At 46.0% G+C, this 19,090-nt stretch overlaps 1 protein-coding gene across 6 annotated transcripts in view; it reads right to left on the reverse strand.

Annotated features, from left to right (window-relative positions):
• Window positions 1–19,090, reverse strand: part of RAB30 (RAB30, member RAS oncogene family) — a 40,829-nt gene that overhangs the window by 4,952 nt on the left and 16,787 nt on the right. For all 6 annotated transcript variants that reach the window (XM_030946279.1, XM_030946251.1, XM_030946298.1 and 3 more), the window contains 2 exons: window positions 4,649–4,749; window positions 3,218–3,301 (listed from right to left, as the gene is read on the reverse strand). In XM_030946279.1, the coding sequence (XP_030802139.1) occupies window positions 3,218–3,301; window positions 4,649–4,741 (177 nt within the window). In that variant the 5' untranslated portion in view covers window positions 4,742–4,749. The remainder of the gene's footprint in view (window positions 1–3,217; window positions 3,302–4,648; window positions 4,750–19,090) is intronic.

Raw genomic sequence — 19,090 nt, forward strand, 5'->3', positions numbered from 1 at the left:
TAACTCCGGCTTATATATATTCTGCCTTTATTGAGAAGATCTCTTAATTGATAAAAACTTGATGTGAATATGTTCTTCCACTGCTTTAATCCAATGAACACTGAAAGCAGAAGAGATTGTGGGATCTGGGGAGAGCAGACCTGAGTTTACCTGTGAGCTGGGTGCAGAAGGCAGGGAAGAGCCCCCAGTCTTACAGCCACTGATAAACTCTTCCTGCACCCAAAATGCATGCCTCACACTTTCCCTCACTGGTCATTTCTGTCAAATAAAATATTTCACAGCAACTATTTTATTTGTACAATTTTTTTTTCCCCCAGAATAACCAAAGGACAGTGTCTGACTCAGCCTGCAGAAAACATAGATGTTTATTTTCTTGGTGTCAGCTGATGCTTCCTGCCCTCCCAACATTTGCACACACATTTAGCTTTCCACCAAGCCCAGATAGCACAGCCTTCTGCTCACAGCACCGAGGATGCTTAGCTTTGACCAGCATGGTAACTGCTATCTGCTTTGCTTCAATTTGTGGGCCCTCTTGCTACAAGTGCTGCACATATTTTTGGAGTTTACTGGAAGAAGCCAGGCAGATCAAAATCCCCCCAGAACTGCACAGCGCTCTCCCAGCTCACTGGGCAGTGAGCTTTGGTAGCTGCTCATATCTGGAAAAGCTTGCACACAGCTTTCATACTAGCGAGTCCCTCTCCACTGACTTTATAATGCTATTTTGAAAGCTGGAAAGTATTTTCTCCCAGAAATCCATAATTTATTTTCAAGTCTCAAAACTCTTTGGTAAACAGCTCTGCTCCCTCATTCTGGATCCCAGCAGACATGCAGGGGAGGCTGCCCAGTACAGAGGCAAGAGTCATAGCTTGGGCACTGCTAAATGGCTAACAGCCGGAGCAGCTCTGTTCTGACTCATTCCTGCTTTCCCCTCTCATTAAATGTTCATTCTCACAAGCACTGCTTACTCAAAAAGTTTCAGCTACAAGACCACTGAAAGAAATCTGTTTGCCTTCCAGATGCCAGAGGGCTCATTCCAATGCCCAAATGTATCACACTAAGTTCCCACCAAGGCTTGGTCACTGAAACAGCTCCAGCAACTCCAACTTACTGCACTGGTGGGGGCAGGACAGGGACCTTAGAACCCAGTATTGGCCATGTGAAACACAGCAGATACCCCAGCTAGCACTTGCCAAGGCCCTGTGACACACAATCCTGCCCCAAGGTGATGCAGAAAGGACACTTGTGCATTCATCAGACATTTGCAGGGCAGCAGAGACTTTTCATTTAGCTTGTAGAGCTCCCCTGAACCATCCTTGCCCCTGAGACAGCTCATACTGGCACAACTGCTTCCAATATTCTCTTAAGAACTTTGCACCTTCAGTCCAAATTAGTCTTAAAACAGGATTATGTGACAGGAGCAACACTTCAAACACAGACAAATCCTGAGGGTAAGTTCACCAGTACAAACCCCAGAGCTCATATACAAGTGATGTTCTAAAGCTCCAGCAGAATTTGACAGAGAGCCAGATGCTTGAAAAGGAGAGGTATCTGAAGTGGATGGGATTCATGTCCCCTAGGACTGCTTTTCTCCCTCCAATGACCAGGACAGTCTCGAGGCCACTGATTTAAACTATGTATACAAGACAGAACAAATTCCACCTCCAGTACAGGGATCACACCCTTTACCAGCTCAGATCCTTGAGTTGCTTCACTGGAGCTGCTCTTGGCTGCAAGAAGCATCTCTGCTCTCTGAAGAGCTTGGGACAAGCAGCATTCATGTCCTGGCCAGCCCTGCTAATGAGCATCATAACCAGCAAGCTGAGTATCAGCACCACCCGGGCTACACATGATGCTCTCTGCTTCTCTGGCCCATTTGCACAGCCACATGCTAAGTATAAAGTTGGTCTTGATCAGACGAAGGATTTTCCACCCCTTGTCCTTCACCTGCTCAGGTGGGAAGGTCTCCTGGAGAAGCACCACCACTTCCCATAGGTTTGTAAGCTCCACATGCAGCAGAGTCACAGCTTGCTGGCATGACCACAGCTCTCAAAATACATCCTAAACTTAACAACACAACACCTCATTTTCATCTTAAACACCTCTGTGGTGCTGTGGTACAGGTCTAAAAAAAACCAGGGCTGAAAATCTGCCCAAGTCCACTGTTTCCATCCCATAACTTACACAAGCTTAAAAACAGGTCTCAGCGTCACACCCAGCCACTGTCACACTGGTGCCACTCTTGCATTTGCTCACTATTGCATTTGATGAAGACAGCAAGGGGAAAACTTCTGGTTTTCACTTTGATGCCCCTGAATTTCCTGCAGGCAGAGTAAATCCAGGAGCAGCTCAGGGACCATGGACACCTTGACCTTAGAGGCTCAAATAACTACTTTTTTCTCATCTCAAATACCATAGCAGCTCAAGTGAAACCTCTACTAGCAAACAAAGTGGTAGCAGCCAACATTTTGGGGCTCTGGAACTCAACCATGGACCCCATTAAAGCATGAGATGGGTCTCCAATCCCATGCTTTGTGTGTTTTGGCCCAGGCAAAGCAGCTCTCTGCCAAGTGATGCTCAGGCTCAGTTTGGGAGTCAGCTCAGGACAAGGACAGTTTCCCAGAAGTGGCTTCCATGCTATTTTAGAGGGTGAAAGAGTTAAAAATATGGAGAACTTTGCCCTTTGCAGTCAACCTGTTTGCTGAAACACAAGTACTGTGATTGGCTCTGCTTCTCCCAAATCCATAACTTGGCAGAAGTGGAAGATGAGCCTCCGTTGTGCAGAACCACACAAGTCCAGATGTCTGTTCTCCCCAGTGGCCATCTTGGGAGCTCACAGGAGAAGACTTTCCTCAAGCACATCCCAGTGGGAATTTCTGCAACAAATTTCTGCTTGTCAGAAACACAGTGAGCAGAGGCTGCATTGAAATGCTTCTTTGGGCTTCCTCAAGCTAGGCATGACCTTGCTGTCTCCTAAGCAAAGACAGCAGTTTTGCAAGGTCTCCCTGTTCCATTTTCTCCCCTCCAGCAGGTTCACTTTTACAATCCTGATAGTAATGGTGGAGAGGGGCACACAGATTGTTAGACCCTGCATTGCCCAAGCCATGCCAGGCAGCCCTGACATTCCCTGAGTGCCTTCCAGCGGAGGAAGGGCTGCAGCAAGAAACCTCAGCTATCGTACAGCCACATGAATTTAGATTTTAAATCATCAGGCTCCTACCTTTACTTTTTCACCGTTTATCTCCACAGTTTTAATCATAAAGTCAACCCCAATCGTGGCTCCTTGCCCTGGTGGGAAAAGCCCCTGGAAGAAAACAAGAGTTTGATTAAACTTATTTCTAGAGCAAGACAAAAGTCTCACTGGGTGCCAATCCTCACCCTTTTCCATCTTCAAAACTATTCATCCAATGTCCCTTTCCCATGAGACTTCCATCACATTTAGAATGTGACATTTCCCCAGCATGAAGGTTACCATAAATTTAAACTGTGTTTTCCCTGCCTTATACATTCCTAATTATGCAGCAAGTCATCAACTTCAGAAGTAGGAGCACAGGAAAAGAAAAGGAGGATAAAATAGAGGAGGGAAAGCTCTTCTGTACAGTTGGAAGGAGCAGGGAAAGTGTGAGGACCCTCCACCCTACTTCCCAATGCACTGAAAGATGTGTGAACATCTGTGTGGGATGAGATGCATTTGCAACCTCATGCCTTCCCTTCTCCCTCCACAGCACCCTGTGGCACCAATAGGCATTTCTGGCAGCTCTCAACAATGGAGTCACATTTCAGGAGCAAAGCACAGTAGTGCCAGCCATCACCAGTGCCACAGCAATGGCAAGGGACAGCACAATGCTGGTGGTATTTGATTGCAGCACCATCAGAAAAGAGCAGCAGCAAACCAAATGAGAGCTTTTTGATTTCTGGCCCACCAAGTCATGTTGGTTTTGGGGCACATCCATCCCCTACAGCAGCTGTGCTGCCAAAGAACAAGCAGCAGAAGTTGCCAAAGATTTTTGCTGTAGACCTTTTGGGTATGACTAGCTTTATTGCCACTGGCTGCCACATGTTTTTGGAGAGCATCTAAAATCACTATAGCTTCAGAACTAAAATTAACAGCGAAGGGTAAAATTGCTGACAATTCCTGGTGGAGAGTCCAAAACCCCACAACTTGTGCTTTATTATGCATCATGCAAAGTCTTCCCTTGCCCTGGATCACAGAGGCTATTCTGTCACAACAAAGGACACTGGACTGACAGCTCAGGACCCAGATTATTTCTTTAGTAATGACAAATAACAGGGAGCACTTTGTGTGGCAAAGGTTGGAGAGGAGACCAGGAAATGTGTTGGTCTTATAACTGGTCCAGAACACCACCAAAACAGGAGGAGATGTCCCAGTGGCTTTCAGGGGGGACTTTCTACCTTCAGAGAGGAATGAGGTTTCTCCAACACAAACTCCAGAACAAGGCCAGGTGCAGCATTAGGTACAGATGCACTGCTTGTGCCAGTATGTGATGCATGCACCAAGGGTGTGAGCAGCAAAACGCTTTGGAGATGTGACACTGGCAGAGCCCTCAGTGCAGAGCCACAGGCTCCATGCTCCCATGCCAGTGCTGTCCCCATCCCAACACTCTACAGTCCAAGAGGCAGCCAGCCTTACCTGAGTGAAGCGACGGACTAAGCAGGTCTTCCCCACCCCGGCGTTGCCGATTAAAACAATTTTGAAGAGGAAATCATAATCTTCCATACTCATTTACGCAGCTGCGAGAGAGACAGAGAGCACAACACTGTGTGAACCAAGCCAGTGGGGACATGCCCTTTTATCCCAGCTGAACTTTATTACTCCAAATATTCAGGACAAAGGTCTCTTGGCATGCACAGGGATCCTTGATAAGGGAGAAGAACATTTTTCACTCTGAGCTGGGGCATCCACGTAGTCAAAGTCAGCTGCTCTGAAACCTTGGCCCCATTCTGGTTCTCATGCAGTCTCACCTGGCTGCCCACAAGTCAGGGATGCTGGTTTCTGCTTTCCAAGCAGTGCTCCACAAACCTGAGACACTGATTCCTAGATGTTCCCAAATGTTTGTTTTGCTTTTAACTACAGCAGCCCTAAAGGACAGCATGGACTTTATCACATTGTCTGAGGGGATCATGTAACTGACTCCTGTGAGGGAAATATCCCAAATCCTACCATGAGCAACTCCAGGAGCACACGGTGCAAACAGAGCAGGGCTTGGGCACACATGAGGGCAGAACAGGTAGGGGACTTCATTTTAAAACAAGAGCAGCATTTGCTTGCCTTAAAAACAGAAAGAGCTCATGTTCTAAAAGTGTAGTGAAAAGTGGGGCAACAGTTTAGCTGAAGTACAAGAGGTTTTTAGAAGAAAATAAATAATAGATGCTGTTAGGAATATTACTGGTCTGATAATTTTCTTTAGTTTTGTGAGGAATCTTCAGATTGCTCAAATGGGAAGTGAACAGAGAGGAGCTTAGGAATTATCCAGCACACTCCATGCCCCAAATCCAAGCTCCTTGGCAGGATGCAGAGACTGATATTTCAGCAATGTCACAGGAGATGGGCAGGGTTGCCTGCATGGGGGAAGATCCATGTGGCTTCCTATGCCACTGACAGCATGGGGAGGACCAAAGAGACAAATGCAGAGCTGAGCTGCTGACAAATGCATTTGCTGCAGCTGAGCAAGTCATGAGGGATGAGCACCCACACCTCCATCTCCAGGGCTCCCAAGGGTGCTGCCAACACGGGGCCCAGAAAAGGGGTCTGTAACCTCCCAGGAAAGCAACAACAGCCAGAAGAGATTCAGGTGGAGATTTTAGGCAGAGAGAAAAACCCAGAGACAAGAAAGCAGAGGACAGTGTCCAAATCCAGCTGTGTCCAGGAGGATCTAGGTATTACACACAGCATCAAAGACCTGCCCTCAAGATATCAAGAAAGGGACAGATTTACACACCGTCAGTTCAGATACCATGTAAGGCAAAACCAAAACATCAGTACCTAACCCACCAGTACCTATAGATAAGGTAAAGAATGAGGTGATAGAGTCAAGGATGGTAAGTGCAGCAGAAGTACAGGGCAGATGGGTGGGGAATGGGGGGAAAATGTATTACAGAAGTGCTATCCTCAGTAAATCCCCAGATTGCTTAGAGGATTTTTACAGAGCTGACAAAGGGAGGAAATGCAGGCTGGGAGAAACCAGCTTCTCATGGTCAGTCCAAAGTCAGGGTGCTGCCTCCCACTGCCTCCAAAGGTCCTTCCTTTGGAGGTTCACTGTGACACACACCAGAAGGCTCCAGCCACAGTCCCACCAAACTGCTGTGAGAGGCTTATAGTCAAACAATCAGAGAGTACAAGATAAAGCTGAGACAGTCTGTTTCTGCCTGGCAGAGAACATTGAAACAGCTCTCCAGCCACCACCAAGAGTCTGCTGGACCTGAGGGCAAAAGGGGTAGAAGACTGACTCAGCTGCTTCACATCTATGTGGCCCTTGGCCTTTCCAACAGCCCAAAAAAAGGGTAACCACACCAATTAGTGACTAATGAGCTGCATCACATCAGCAGATGGTTAGTAGGAACACAGCTGAGTCACTGCACAGACGTGTCACTTCACCCGGGTCAGGGACACAGTGCAGCACAGTGCCACCAAACAGCAGCAGCTGGAGGTGTCCTGAGGATGCTCTGACTTCACCTTGCTCCAACACACAAGTCCTTGCAGATCCTTCCTCTCTTAGGAGAGTGAAAGAACGGGACCTTAAAAAACAGCCCAAAAAATGCGCCCTTTTTTATTTTCTGGGGTTCTTACTTTGCTACAATCATTCCATATCTTCGTGACTGGCTTTCCCAGAGTGAGACTGGATAACAAAAGCAGTATTAAACACCCATTGACAGTTCTCTTAAATGAAGACTAAAAGCTAACATAAGGTTTCAAGGTTTCACACTAGCTTCTGCCATGTACAAAAACATGATCATCCACCAAAAGTCTATTTCAAGACTAATGATACTCATGCAGCACTGCATAATCATTCCTGGGATCCTTCATACCCCAGAGGGCATGCTCCACCCAGAGAGATTTCACTTCCATTACTTGCACCCTAAACAATCCAAAATTCAACTTTATCTTCTTAGGAAGCTTAAAAATAAACTTTCTCTGCAGATCTTTGAGGTCAGAAATGCTAAATGGCTCAGATATACCCTGGAGTTATGTCTGATCCCTTTCATTAGGCTCTAGGACTAATCATATGTGATAATGACCCCAAAAGGAACTGAAAGATGAGCCAAGACCATAAAACAAATCATGCAATGATGAGATTAAATGCCAGAACTGAAGAGATACGAGAAGTCAGGGCATGGGAAGGGAGAAAGCAAAGGAGGCAGCAAGGAAGAGTGAGCAGGGCTTTGTGAGGCAGAGTGGGCAGGTGGAGCTGCCCATGCCACCCTGTCACCCCAGCGGGTGCTCCTCCCTCTGAGCGCACACGCTGCCAGTGCTGGACACACAAACACTGCCCTGGCCCCGTCATGAAACCCTCTCCTCCTGCTGCACGCCAAGCCTTGCAGCCAAGTGACCTTTGCTGCTGACTCAGGCTCACAACACCCTCCCCTCTCCCCAGAGATGTGTCTCACCCTCTACCCCACTTACCACAGCTGGGGAATGTGCATCTCAGCAAGACAGCACATTGCATTATAAGCTTGAAAAAAACCCAAAACAAATGCAGAGCACAACTTCTCTATTTGTTTTTGTTTTCTTGGATTTTTGGTGTGGGTTTGGGTTTTTTCTTCCCCTTTCTTTTCTTGTGTTTGTAGGTACAAGGCTCTGCCTCACATCCCTGCAGTGGTTTCAAGTGTTCAGGATGCAGCTGCCTGTCCCACCCTCTGAAGGAGACAAGACCCTGCAGTGAGGGCAGGAGATGGGATGCCAGTCCTTGCCTCAGCCACCCCTCACCACACTCATTTAAATCACAAACACTACAGCACAGAGACATGTCCTGTCATGAGATGAAGCAGGAGTAGAGTCCAAGGCTGGCAGCAGGGCCGAAAATTTGGTTTCACAGCTGTTTTTCCCCAAGGCAGTTTATGCAGCTGGCATCCCAACCAGCCTCCATGGGCGGTTCCTGCCAGCCTCACACAGGATCAGTTTTGTGGGCCTTTATTTCATTTGTGTCACTGCTCTGCTTCACCCCATCATGAGACCCCACACATGGTCCCTCTGGACAGAACAAGAGGTCAGGAGGGATAAATTGAAGCAGGGCTTTGATTCTACCTGGAGAGGTGGTCCATCAGTGGGAATGCAGCTGAAGGACAGCAGGATGTGTTTTAGACTTAGTTTTCACAGATTCATAGAATTATTAAGGTTGGAAAAGACCTCTAAGCTCATTGAGTTCAACACTGCCAAGTCCACCACTAAAGCATTTCCCTAACTGACACATCTTCATGTTTTTCAAACACTTCCAGGGGTGGCGACTCCACCACTTCCCCGGGCAGCCTGTTCCAGTGCTTCATCACCCTTTTGGTGAAGAAATTTTTCCTCATTCCAACCTCATTCTCCCCTGATGCAACTTGATGCTTCCTCTCATCCTATTGCTTTTCACATGAGAGAGGAGACTGACTCCTACTCCACTACAGCCTCCTTTCAGGCAGCTGTAGAATGAGAAGGTCCCCCTGAGTCTCCTTTTCTCCAGACTAAACACCCCCAGCTCCCTCAGCCATTCCTCATCAGACTTGCGCTCCAGACCCCTCATCAGTTCCACTGCCCTTCTCAGGACATGCTCCAGAACCTCAGTGTTTCTCTACTTGGGTGAGACAGTGCAATACAAGTTTTCAATATTCTTCACTTTTTAATTCCAATTCAGCCAAAAGACTGGCGAGATCCATCCAAACCAAAAGCACAGAAACCAGGCACTTTCACCTCTCCTCCTCTCACCCACCCTTGTAAAAACAAGTTCCTGTTCCCAGGGAGACACCTGAAAAGGGAAGTGGGCTGCTTTTCCCATGCTCATGTTCAGCTGCTGTTGCCTTATCCACTGGGCAGCTTCCCAGCCACTCTGCCCCCAGCCTGGGCTGCTGTCATCCAAGTGCAGGACCCAACTTTGCCTTGCTGAGCCTCATACAGAGGATCAGATCCAGCCTGTCCAGATCCCTCTGCAGAGCCTTCCTGGCATCCAGCAGATCGACATTGCCACTCCACTTGATGTGATCCACTTGACTGAGGGTGCCCTTGATCCCCTCTCCAGGTCACTGATAAAGACACTAAACAGGAGTGTCCCCAAAACTGAGCCCCTGGGAACACCACCTGGGACCAGCTGCCAGCTGGATGTAACTGCATTCACCACCTCTCTCTGGGCTCAGCCATTCAGCCAGTTTTCTACCCAGTAACAAGCTGGATGAGAAACAAAACAGAACAAAAACCAAACTATCCACAGCTGCAAAGGTTTCACCCCATTTAAGGATTAAGACTAAAACCATATCAAGCCAGGAATGCTGATAATTTGCACCTCAGGTCTATCCCACCCTCAAAACCCCATCACAGCCTGGTGCTGCAATCAGGCACAGAGAAGGATCTGCAGCCTTTTCACCTGCTGGATTTAAGCAGTAGCCCAAGGCAGGTTTTGATGTATTTATATAGTTCTTAATAAACAAGTATTTTCTGTTCTTCATCACCCAACAGCTATAAACAAAAATAAATTTACCCAAACATCTCAAGTTCAAACAGCAGCAGTTATGTATACAGATATTACACTGATTGCATATGCCATATGAGCAACAAAATTCAAAGCTCAGGCTAATATTTCAAGCAGAAAATTATTCCTCGCAGGCCAGAAAATTGCAGGGAATTCAGGTCTGGACATGCTGCTGCGTTATGTAACTTAGGATAAAATATTTTTGTTCCCAAAGCACCTGCCAACCCAAGCAGGCTCCTGCACTCAGCAAGCATGAGTCCAGCTTGTGCCCGCTGCAAACGAGCAGGCTGCAATTCCCTCTGCTTCCTTGCCCACCTTCCTCACTCCTCATCTCCACAGGATTTAATTTCACTTCCACTCACATTAGAAAAATTAAGAGGGACTTAATTCCCGAGAAAGTCTGGGTCATGCCTCTGCGCTGATGGTGGCAAAACCACAAGTACATGGGATGGTGCAACATTGGCTGATGAGCTGCTGATCATTCAAAAGTCTAGACACATTTTAAAAAGTGCATCTGGAAAAAAAACCCAGATTATGAAAACCTCAGCCCTATGCTACATAGAGAGATTCATGCTCCTCAATGCTTCACTCAGGGGGTTTCTCCTACACCAACCAAGCAGATTGAGAAGGTACAAGTGGTCATGTATCAGATGTATGTTTTATGCCACAGACATATTTCTGTAAATAAAAGGCAAGCTGATGCTGAAAGGTTTTGGATCAATGACCATACAGAGCACACACTTACCCCTTTTGCCACCAGGGAAAATTTGCAGCTCATTGAACTACTTTGCTCAGGTCATGGCTCACACATGAGTTGGCCTCCAGGAGCTTGTGTAGGTACTACAGAAGAACCCACTGACCAGCAATTACAGCTGCTCCCCCACAGAACAAGCAGGTAAATCCAGCACCAATATCATCCCAAAGAAGAGCCTGGAGCCAGAGCTCCAGAGAGCAGGATGCTCTGCTGTGGTGCTCCCACTTAACACAAGACACCCCAGCCTTACCCCAGCCCATGGCTGGACATCAGAGCCTGCAGGCTGCCCTCTCCATCTGCCTGCTTGGCCTAACTCTGGAGGGTACAGATCTCACAACCAGGAACAATCTTTGGATTTTCACACAATCCAAGCATCTCCTGATTGTGAAAGGGCTTTGTGTCCAGGCTTTCTGAGTGAAACCTTCTGGGGGACTTTGCATTAACACACATCATTAATCCTTTTTGGTTGGAGTGGAAAGATGTGTTTGGGTTGGACACCTCCTGGGGGATCTCAGTGCCACCAAAGACCCTGGGTGAGAGATCAGGCAACTCAGAGCTCGCCTGCTGCAGTGTCCTTATCTAACTTCCTCACCTCCTGGAGAGAAAGTTGTCTCACCCAGAGACACTGGTACATGTCAGCATTAGCAATGGCCATGGAAGCGCTAAATACCACATGCAGACAGCAAGTTATATTCCATCACACACATCTGAGGATGGAACTGTTAATAATAATTCTCCTCACACAGATAAACTAATCAAGATTTCTGTGTTATGTAGGAATAATGAGGTACATGCAGTAGTTACAAAATGATAAACAGAAAAATAATTTCTTTAAGATTAAACAAAAAACGTGCTGGGATGCACAGCCACAATGCCTCAATGGCGCCTGAGCAAACCACATACCATCACCCCCAGGACACACACCATCTTCAGAAGCATGAGAACAGCCTGACACTCTATTTACTGTCAGAATCTGGGTTTTCACTGCAAAAAAGTTGGTGCAATATTAACATTTGCATTTATAAACATCTTTTAAAACATGCCTGGGAATGGGGACAATACTGCATGCTCAAAGCAACACTCCCTTGGTCTTGGCTACATTTTAGCACATCCTGCGACCACCAAGCTGTACACCCTGCAGCAACATGTTTTTGTGTGTTGCAGCATTTACAGCCAGCACAGCAGACAGGCTGACTTCCAAGTGTGGAAAAAACTCCACTGCCAGAAATCCAGCCAAAAAATGCTGTTTCATCCACTCAAAAACAACAGCCTCTTCCCAAAGGAGGGAAAAAACCCAACAAAATTATTTTTTAAACTACAGCCCAGAGGTAAGTGAAACATATCTTGCATGGAAAAGCCAGGAAAGCTTACTGAGTCCAGCTCTCTGGGTGAACTAAAGCTCCCACACCAAGACCTGGCCCACTAAAATGGGGAAATCCATCAGCAACTTATGTGAGATTTTGTGTCTTTAGAAACGAGGTGCAGGATCAGGCTGAACCCCAGGTGTCTCCATGAGGTTTCTGGGGACAGTGCAACCCCCAGCAGTGAAGTGCAGGCTGCCCACCCATAGGGAGGCAAAGCCAGAGGAGAAACAAATCCTTGGGGTACAATAAAGGCTTGTGCATGTCAAGCACATAAAAAGCAAAGAAATCTCCTGATGCATTAGTTTGCTGGGCTGGCAGGGGTTTGAGTGGCATCATGATCATACGTGGAAAAGTTTTGAAACTGGGTGACAAGGTTCTGCTAAAAACTTGGAAGATTAGACAGCTTGACACCATCATTTAGGAGAATATACGAGAAAAGCTATCATAACCAAAGAATTTCAAGAAAGTATTTACAGGAACATCATGACTCAAATGGGGTTGCAAGTGCAGAATTAGCACAAGTGTAACTGTGCCATTTAGCAGTGACATAATCATAAATGTTTTGTGAAATATGAATATGTGCCTTAGACACACTTTCATAACCCAGACTATCCAAGAAAATTTTCTTGAGTTTTAACTGCAGTGATATGTCTAATTGCTGATGACCATCTTGTTTTCATTGTGTCAGTTTGTGGTATGAACAAAAAAAAATCCAATAAGGTTTTGTTTAGCAAGAATGCTTTCTAATTGAAAAAATAAGCCGTTATTTCCATCTCTTCACTTCTGCTTAAGTAAGCTTGTGATTTACTGGGATTTATATCACTCCTCCATCAAACCTATTAGAAGTAGTAAGTAATTAAACCTCAGCTAACTGCACTTTCAGGTGTCTGAGGTCTGGGCTGTGCTTGGTACCTCACAGCTTGGGCTCTGGGCTCCATGCAGCCCTGTGCATGATGCTCCTCTGCCATGCCACTGGGGAAGCCTAGGCTGTGCCAAATCAACAGGGTCCTGGAGTAACAATCAAAAAGCTAAAAAAAGAAAGCTTTTGGCTCAGGACAGATATATCATACCTGAAGTCTAAATATAGAATATATAAATATATTCTAAAATACATTTTCTACATATAAATAATATGCATTTGAATATATAATATATATTCTATATATATATTGTAAATATGTAATTTAAATATTGTAATAGTAATAAATTAGCAATACCAGCAGCAGAGGAAGAGAAGAAAGATAAAAAATCATAGATCCATACAATAGTTTGGGTTCTAAGGGACTAGTGAAAATCATCCCTGGAAGTGTCTGAGGCCAGGTTGCATGAGACTCTGAGTAATCTGATCTAGAGGAAGGTTCCCTGCCCATAACAGGGGAGATGGAACCAGATGATCTTTCAGGTCCCTTCCAAGCCAAGCCACTCTAGGATTCTACAATTACACTTCACTGAGAGGAACTCAATCCCTAACCAGCTCCTCTGGTACATTTTGTTACAGCATCATGTGCAGTGAAACAGCCTCCCCAGGACAATTGCTTAGAGCAACTTTATCCAGGAACGAACACAAATTCATCAGGGCATTAATTTGCAAAGTTCAAGCAACCCATCTTCAGTCAGTCATCTGCACCTGGGTTACAGGGGCAGCTTCTTCCTGGTGCCTCAAGAAGGTGGCTGTCACTCCCAGGCAAAACTTTCAGGCATACCCCCTAATTCAAGGGCAACCTACTACTCCAGAGGTGGATTGTTGAGATAAAATACTTCTTCATTGTGGTTATTTTTCAACTTACACGAGGAAAGAAAGAAGTGACCCTGTGTTTCAGCTGGAAGCTCCCTCTTCATGAGCACACATGCAACATCGTACGTAAGCCACATGTGAGCTGGGCATCACACCCGGGCCACCGCAATAGGACAGGCAGCACTTTGCCACAGCAGGTTTGCATTTCAGAAAGATTTCTGCCTCTGTTACACCTTGTAAGGGAAGGATTTTTATCTAGAAGTGACAACCTTTTTGAACATGAAGCTACAGGATAGGAGGAATACAGTTGAGTGTTACAGGCTTTTGCCTCCAAAGGATGAGCTTGGAGTCCCAAACCAGGGGCCCTGTCTGCCACTAAGCCAAGTTTGGGGTGATAAGTTCTGACCTATTCCTAGGCTAATTATTGCCCCAGTGGTCCTCAGCTTACCACCTCCTATTTCCAGATGGGAAGCACGTTTTACCTGGACCAGGCATGCTCATGCACACAATGCTTCAGCTTCCTAATGGAACTACACCACCAGCTCAAGCATTGTACATGCCCTCTAAGAAGTTCTCCCCTCTAAAAATGGTCTCATTTGATGGAAACTCCTCAGCTGGGATCAACCATCCTGTCTGGCAAGGGACTGATCTGGCAGGAAACATTCTTTGCATTTCTGCAAAGAAACACTGCAGTACAGCTTTAACTGTGAGTATCTGCCAGAGCAGCAGATGTTTCACAAAAACAAATTGTTCAGAGAGGGAAGAAAGTAGAAACAATAGAGACTTGGGTGTAGCTTCAGGACTGGCTTAAGAAGATGTTTCCAAAGGGAAGGCTTCCAACCCTGCCTGCTCCAGACAGCTGCAGGAGGGACCCAATCCAGATGTGGGGAAAAAAAAAAACTGAGGGTGGGACAGCAGAATTAGACTTTATAGCCTGGGTTACAGAATTTAATTTTGTAAAGAAGTATGTTTACTATCTTGAGTATCTCAATAACAGCAACATCATATGATGGCTCCCAAGTAAGATTTTTATAAGGATATCACAGGTCTCTTCAGTATCCATGCTTTGATTACATTTTAGCTCACACATTAACACACAGCCTATTTTCAGCTCCCCTTATAGTTTCAGGTGGTTACAGTACTTTTTATTTACCCTAAACCACTGCAAACGTACAGTTAGTCTTCTAGGGCAGCTATCCGCTGTTAAAACCTCATCTCAGCTTTGGACCAGCTGCAATTCAAGAAACTGCACAGGGTAAATTTGGCACCAAAACAAATCCTTAAACACAAAAAAGCAGCTCTTAGCAGAAGCTTTCTGCTCCAGGCTCCTGCTACTGCAGGGACGTTAGTCAAACAGCTCACCTAGAAATACAAAATCTGAAAATATTATTTTTAAAATTGTGTTCCAGGGTCGTTGAGATTTATTGTTTAGAGCTGATGCAGCAAGCAGTACCTTGAGGACTAAGCAGGCAGGGCCCCACAAAACCAAGAATTGCATGTGCATGCACACACATATTAAAAGATGGCACTGGCCACAGCAGCTCTCCAGCCCAGATAAATCATGTCTACACCTCTGCACACCTCTGCACCCAGCTCAGCTACTGCCCATCTCCAGCCACATGGGTTAATAAATTATTGCAGAGATGTGCAGAGAAAGATTTGCATTTGGAGAGAAGGTGAAGGCACAGCCACAGCTCCTGCGGCACCAATACTCATCCTCCTGATGCCATCAATGACCAGCAATTCTGTGACAGCCCAGGATCTCCCAAGGAATGGTGCTTTTGTTCAAAAATATCTTCCCATCTCTCAGAACTCCTCCAGTACAGACATTGCTGTATTATAGATATTAGCACACAAAAAAGTTTTTTTTTCTGTACTACTACTATCTCCTGGCAGCAGCCCTCTGAAGTTTTTACCTCTTTGGGACTAAGATTAGGAAACAAAGTTACTTCCTCTTGCTTACTTAAAGCAAGCAGCAGCCAGTCCTTCATAGACACTGCTGCCAACCTGAGGTGTGCAGCCTGGGCAGTGCTGCCACTGGGACAGGGACCTGGCACATGCAGCTGCACGGTCATGGGGACACAACTTGGCACGTCAGCACCCTGTTTGTGACCATCTATTTTTATTCCTTAGCAACAGAGCAGCTTTTGGGGTTGAGCTTTGAGCTTGTGGGGCTTTTTTTCTTGTGTTGAATCTATATTTGGCACCCTGAGGAAATTCCTAAATAGAAGACAGCAATTTTTAAAAGAGACGATAAATGCTGGCACTCAGCTTTGCTGACAGCAACACCACCACCAGGCTCCTGGTTAGTGTGAAGTGCTCAGACCTAGAGCCAAGGGAAGCTCTCACACGGACCAAACATCAAGAGTCACATCCCTCACACCTGGTCTTTGCAAAACCTTGCCCTGGCACAAGAACAGCTATTGGCTTATAAAGTCTCTAAGCCATTTGTATCCTGTGTAAACCAACATCTCCAAGGCTCTGAGCCTCATCACTGCTCAGCAGCACTGATGGGTCCCACGATAATTTTTGTCCTGTGGGAGACAGTGCTGAGTGGTCCTGTCTCAAAGGGGGAGAGGGGCAGAGGGGGGAAAACTGCAGTACAATACAGCAATTCTGAACTAAGATACCATCCTTACCATAAATCATGGAAATATCAATACCTCCCAGCTCTCCAAAGCTCTTAAATAAAAACATGCAAATTAAATCCTGACTAATCTACATGAGAAAAGCAAACAACACCTGATGTTTCCCCACTGTTAGCAACATGGCCTTAAAAATGAAAAAAAAAAAAAAATTTAATCATAGGAAGGATAAAGATATCACATGGCTTGGCAGTTTCATCGGTTGTCATGGCAAATGAAAATCCCTGACTCTCCAACTTGCCTGTTTTAGAGGAAAGGAAACAACAAAAATGCCCTTTTTTATGACTGGAAAGCAATGTTTTCCTAATAATCACTCATGAACCCACTGTGCACTCTATATAAACAGCTGCTCCTTCCCAGGGACAATGTTTGCTGTTTCTTGCTGAGCAGCTCTTGGGGATCCAAGCAATTCAGCCCCAGCAGACATTCAGGCGCGGGCAATGAAAATCACGTGCTCTTGGATGTGGTGACTTCTTGCCTGCCAAAGGGAGCCTGAACTAGCTGCAAGGGGCGTCTCAGCTCCATGAGGGCTCAGCCACCAGCCCCCAGGGGAGGCTGCCAGCACAGCATGGCCAGGAGAAGCTGGCAGCAGTGTGAGCCCCCTCCTCTGCTCCCACACTCAGCATCACCATGCCATTTCTTGCCACATGCCCAACAACGGGTGTGTTTTCCCATGTTCTCAAAGCAAGCCAGAACCATGGATGTTTGTGAGTTTTGATCTGCCAGACAGGTTAACAGCAGCAAAGAAACCCCAGCGTTTGCTCCCACCCAGGCAACACAAAACACCCTGCCAGCATGACCAGCACCACACATCTTTCATTACAGTAGATTTTCTAAATATAGGGAAATAATTTGTCTGTAACTTCAAAAGCAGGTCCCCAGAGAGTCTGTTCCTTCCAGTCACACTGCCTTTTGTCTTTGGCTGCATGCTTAAAATCTGGGAAGCTGAGGATATCCCCACAGCAGATTTACATCACTCATTTCATTAGCAGGTTTTAGTTCATTGGTTTATCTCCAGCCCTTCCCCTCCTGCAAATTGCTCTCCACTCCTAGACTTCAGTGCAATACTCTTGATTAGAAGGAACAAGAGGACCCTAAGGAATAATGTTTATTGTACAGTGTGGCAAGCAGTGCTCCTCTGCGTGTTAGGTTTTTTTCCAACACCCCCATCCACTGTGATTGCTTGGGGAGAGCAGAAGTTGCACCACCACAGATGGGCAGCTGGCTGGAAAGCAGCCCCTTCTCTAAGGAAAGCCACAAGCTCTTGCCCTTACCTTTCTGAAAAAGCAGCTGTGTACCAAACTACACCACTGCACTCCAACACTGGCCATGTACACTGAGGCCTGCATCCTCCCAAAGCCTCAGTGTGTTTGCACTGCTGAACCTTCATCACAACAGCAAAACCATGCTCCTGCACAAACCTTATCCAGCATCAGGGATGCCCATGCACATTAGCTAAAGATAATGAGATAACACATGGATAACTAATTTGGATCCTTTATCTTTGGGGTATGAGGCAGAAGGAAGGCGAGCCATCGTTCTTCCTCCATGGCCAGGCTGCGCCCGCAGGACCATGGGTGAGACACCACCTTTATTTCCAGGTGGCAAGTACCAAACGAGGTCACTTTGTCTCAAGTACGAGATAAATCGATTCCCACAATAACTTCAGCTGCAACACTGAATTGTATCACAAGGCTCAGGCATTAACCCTCACCCACACCAAGGGGATGGAACATTCAGGTTACCGAAGTTACCGGGAATACAACCACAAGCCAAGGGACAGAAGAACTCGGGTCTTTCACCCATCCAATAAGCCAACTACACAGAAAACATGATTGTTCCATGGAGGATTCCAGCCAGACTAACCCCCATCACACTGGTCCCAGGGCATGCTCTCCCTGCAAGGGTTGCTGGCTGGCACCTTCAGCTCAGGGTGCAGAGTGTCTGGATTGCTGTGCACGCACATGGCTGTGGGAAGGAATGGGCAAGGGAGAGAGCACAGGCCAAAGGGGAATTTGAAGGCATGCTGCAAAAGAAAAAGGGAAACTGAGAAAACCAAAACCAAGCAACAGTAGCTCTCATTGGGTATTACAGAAGAACAGGCTGTCACTTTAGGACACCACACAGTTCTACAGCTTTAGGCTGAAAGGATGTCACAGAGCAAATATTTTCCATCCTGACTAGGAGACCCAGTGGTAGTCTCAAGGCTACAACTAGTTACACTCAGGTGTTCAAGATCTTGACACACAATACAGAAAGAAAAGTGTTTCAGTCACAAAAAAGACTGCATTTTCAGCTTCTCAAATACATATTTACTTAAACATTTTCCTTTAGGATAGAGCTTGACAATTGAGATGGTATGAGGCAGACAGACTGTGCCTATGGGAGTAAGGTACCTTTCACATTTGTTCATCCCTTGCATTTTCCCAATTTTGCACAAAACTATTTAGACTAGCACCATTTGTTCTTTAACAAAATGGGCAGCCTACCCAAAAATACTGCTTGTAATTCAAAACTCAACATAAGGCATTTTTATTTAGGGAAATAAAGAATTCCCTCACACTGTGTTTCAGTTTGCCATTTATCCCCTCAAACACAAGCACAGCCTTGCTGCCCTCCAGCACAGCATGCTCCCACCAAGTACAAAGCAATGTACCAACAACAGCTCCTCTTGCACAGCAAATTGTCGTGAGTTCTAAAGAGACTTCATGTCTAACAGAGCCTGTGTAAAGCAAAGACAAGACTTCTGTAGAAGCTCCATATTTATTTCTTTCAGTATGTATTTCTATACTGCACATGACTGAAATTGGATATCCAGACAACAGAATAGGGTTTTTTTTCCTATTTTGGTGCATATTTATCCTCTTAGCAGGTAAAAGAGGTGAAGACCAAAACCACAAGTCAGAATATAAGAG

This window comes from Camarhynchus parvulus, chromosome 1 (genome assembly GCF_901933205.1).
Source record: "Camarhynchus parvulus chromosome 1, STF_HiC, whole genome shotgun sequence".
NCBI lineage: Eukaryota > Metazoa > Chordata > Aves > Passeriformes > Thraupidae > Camarhynchus > Camarhynchus parvulus.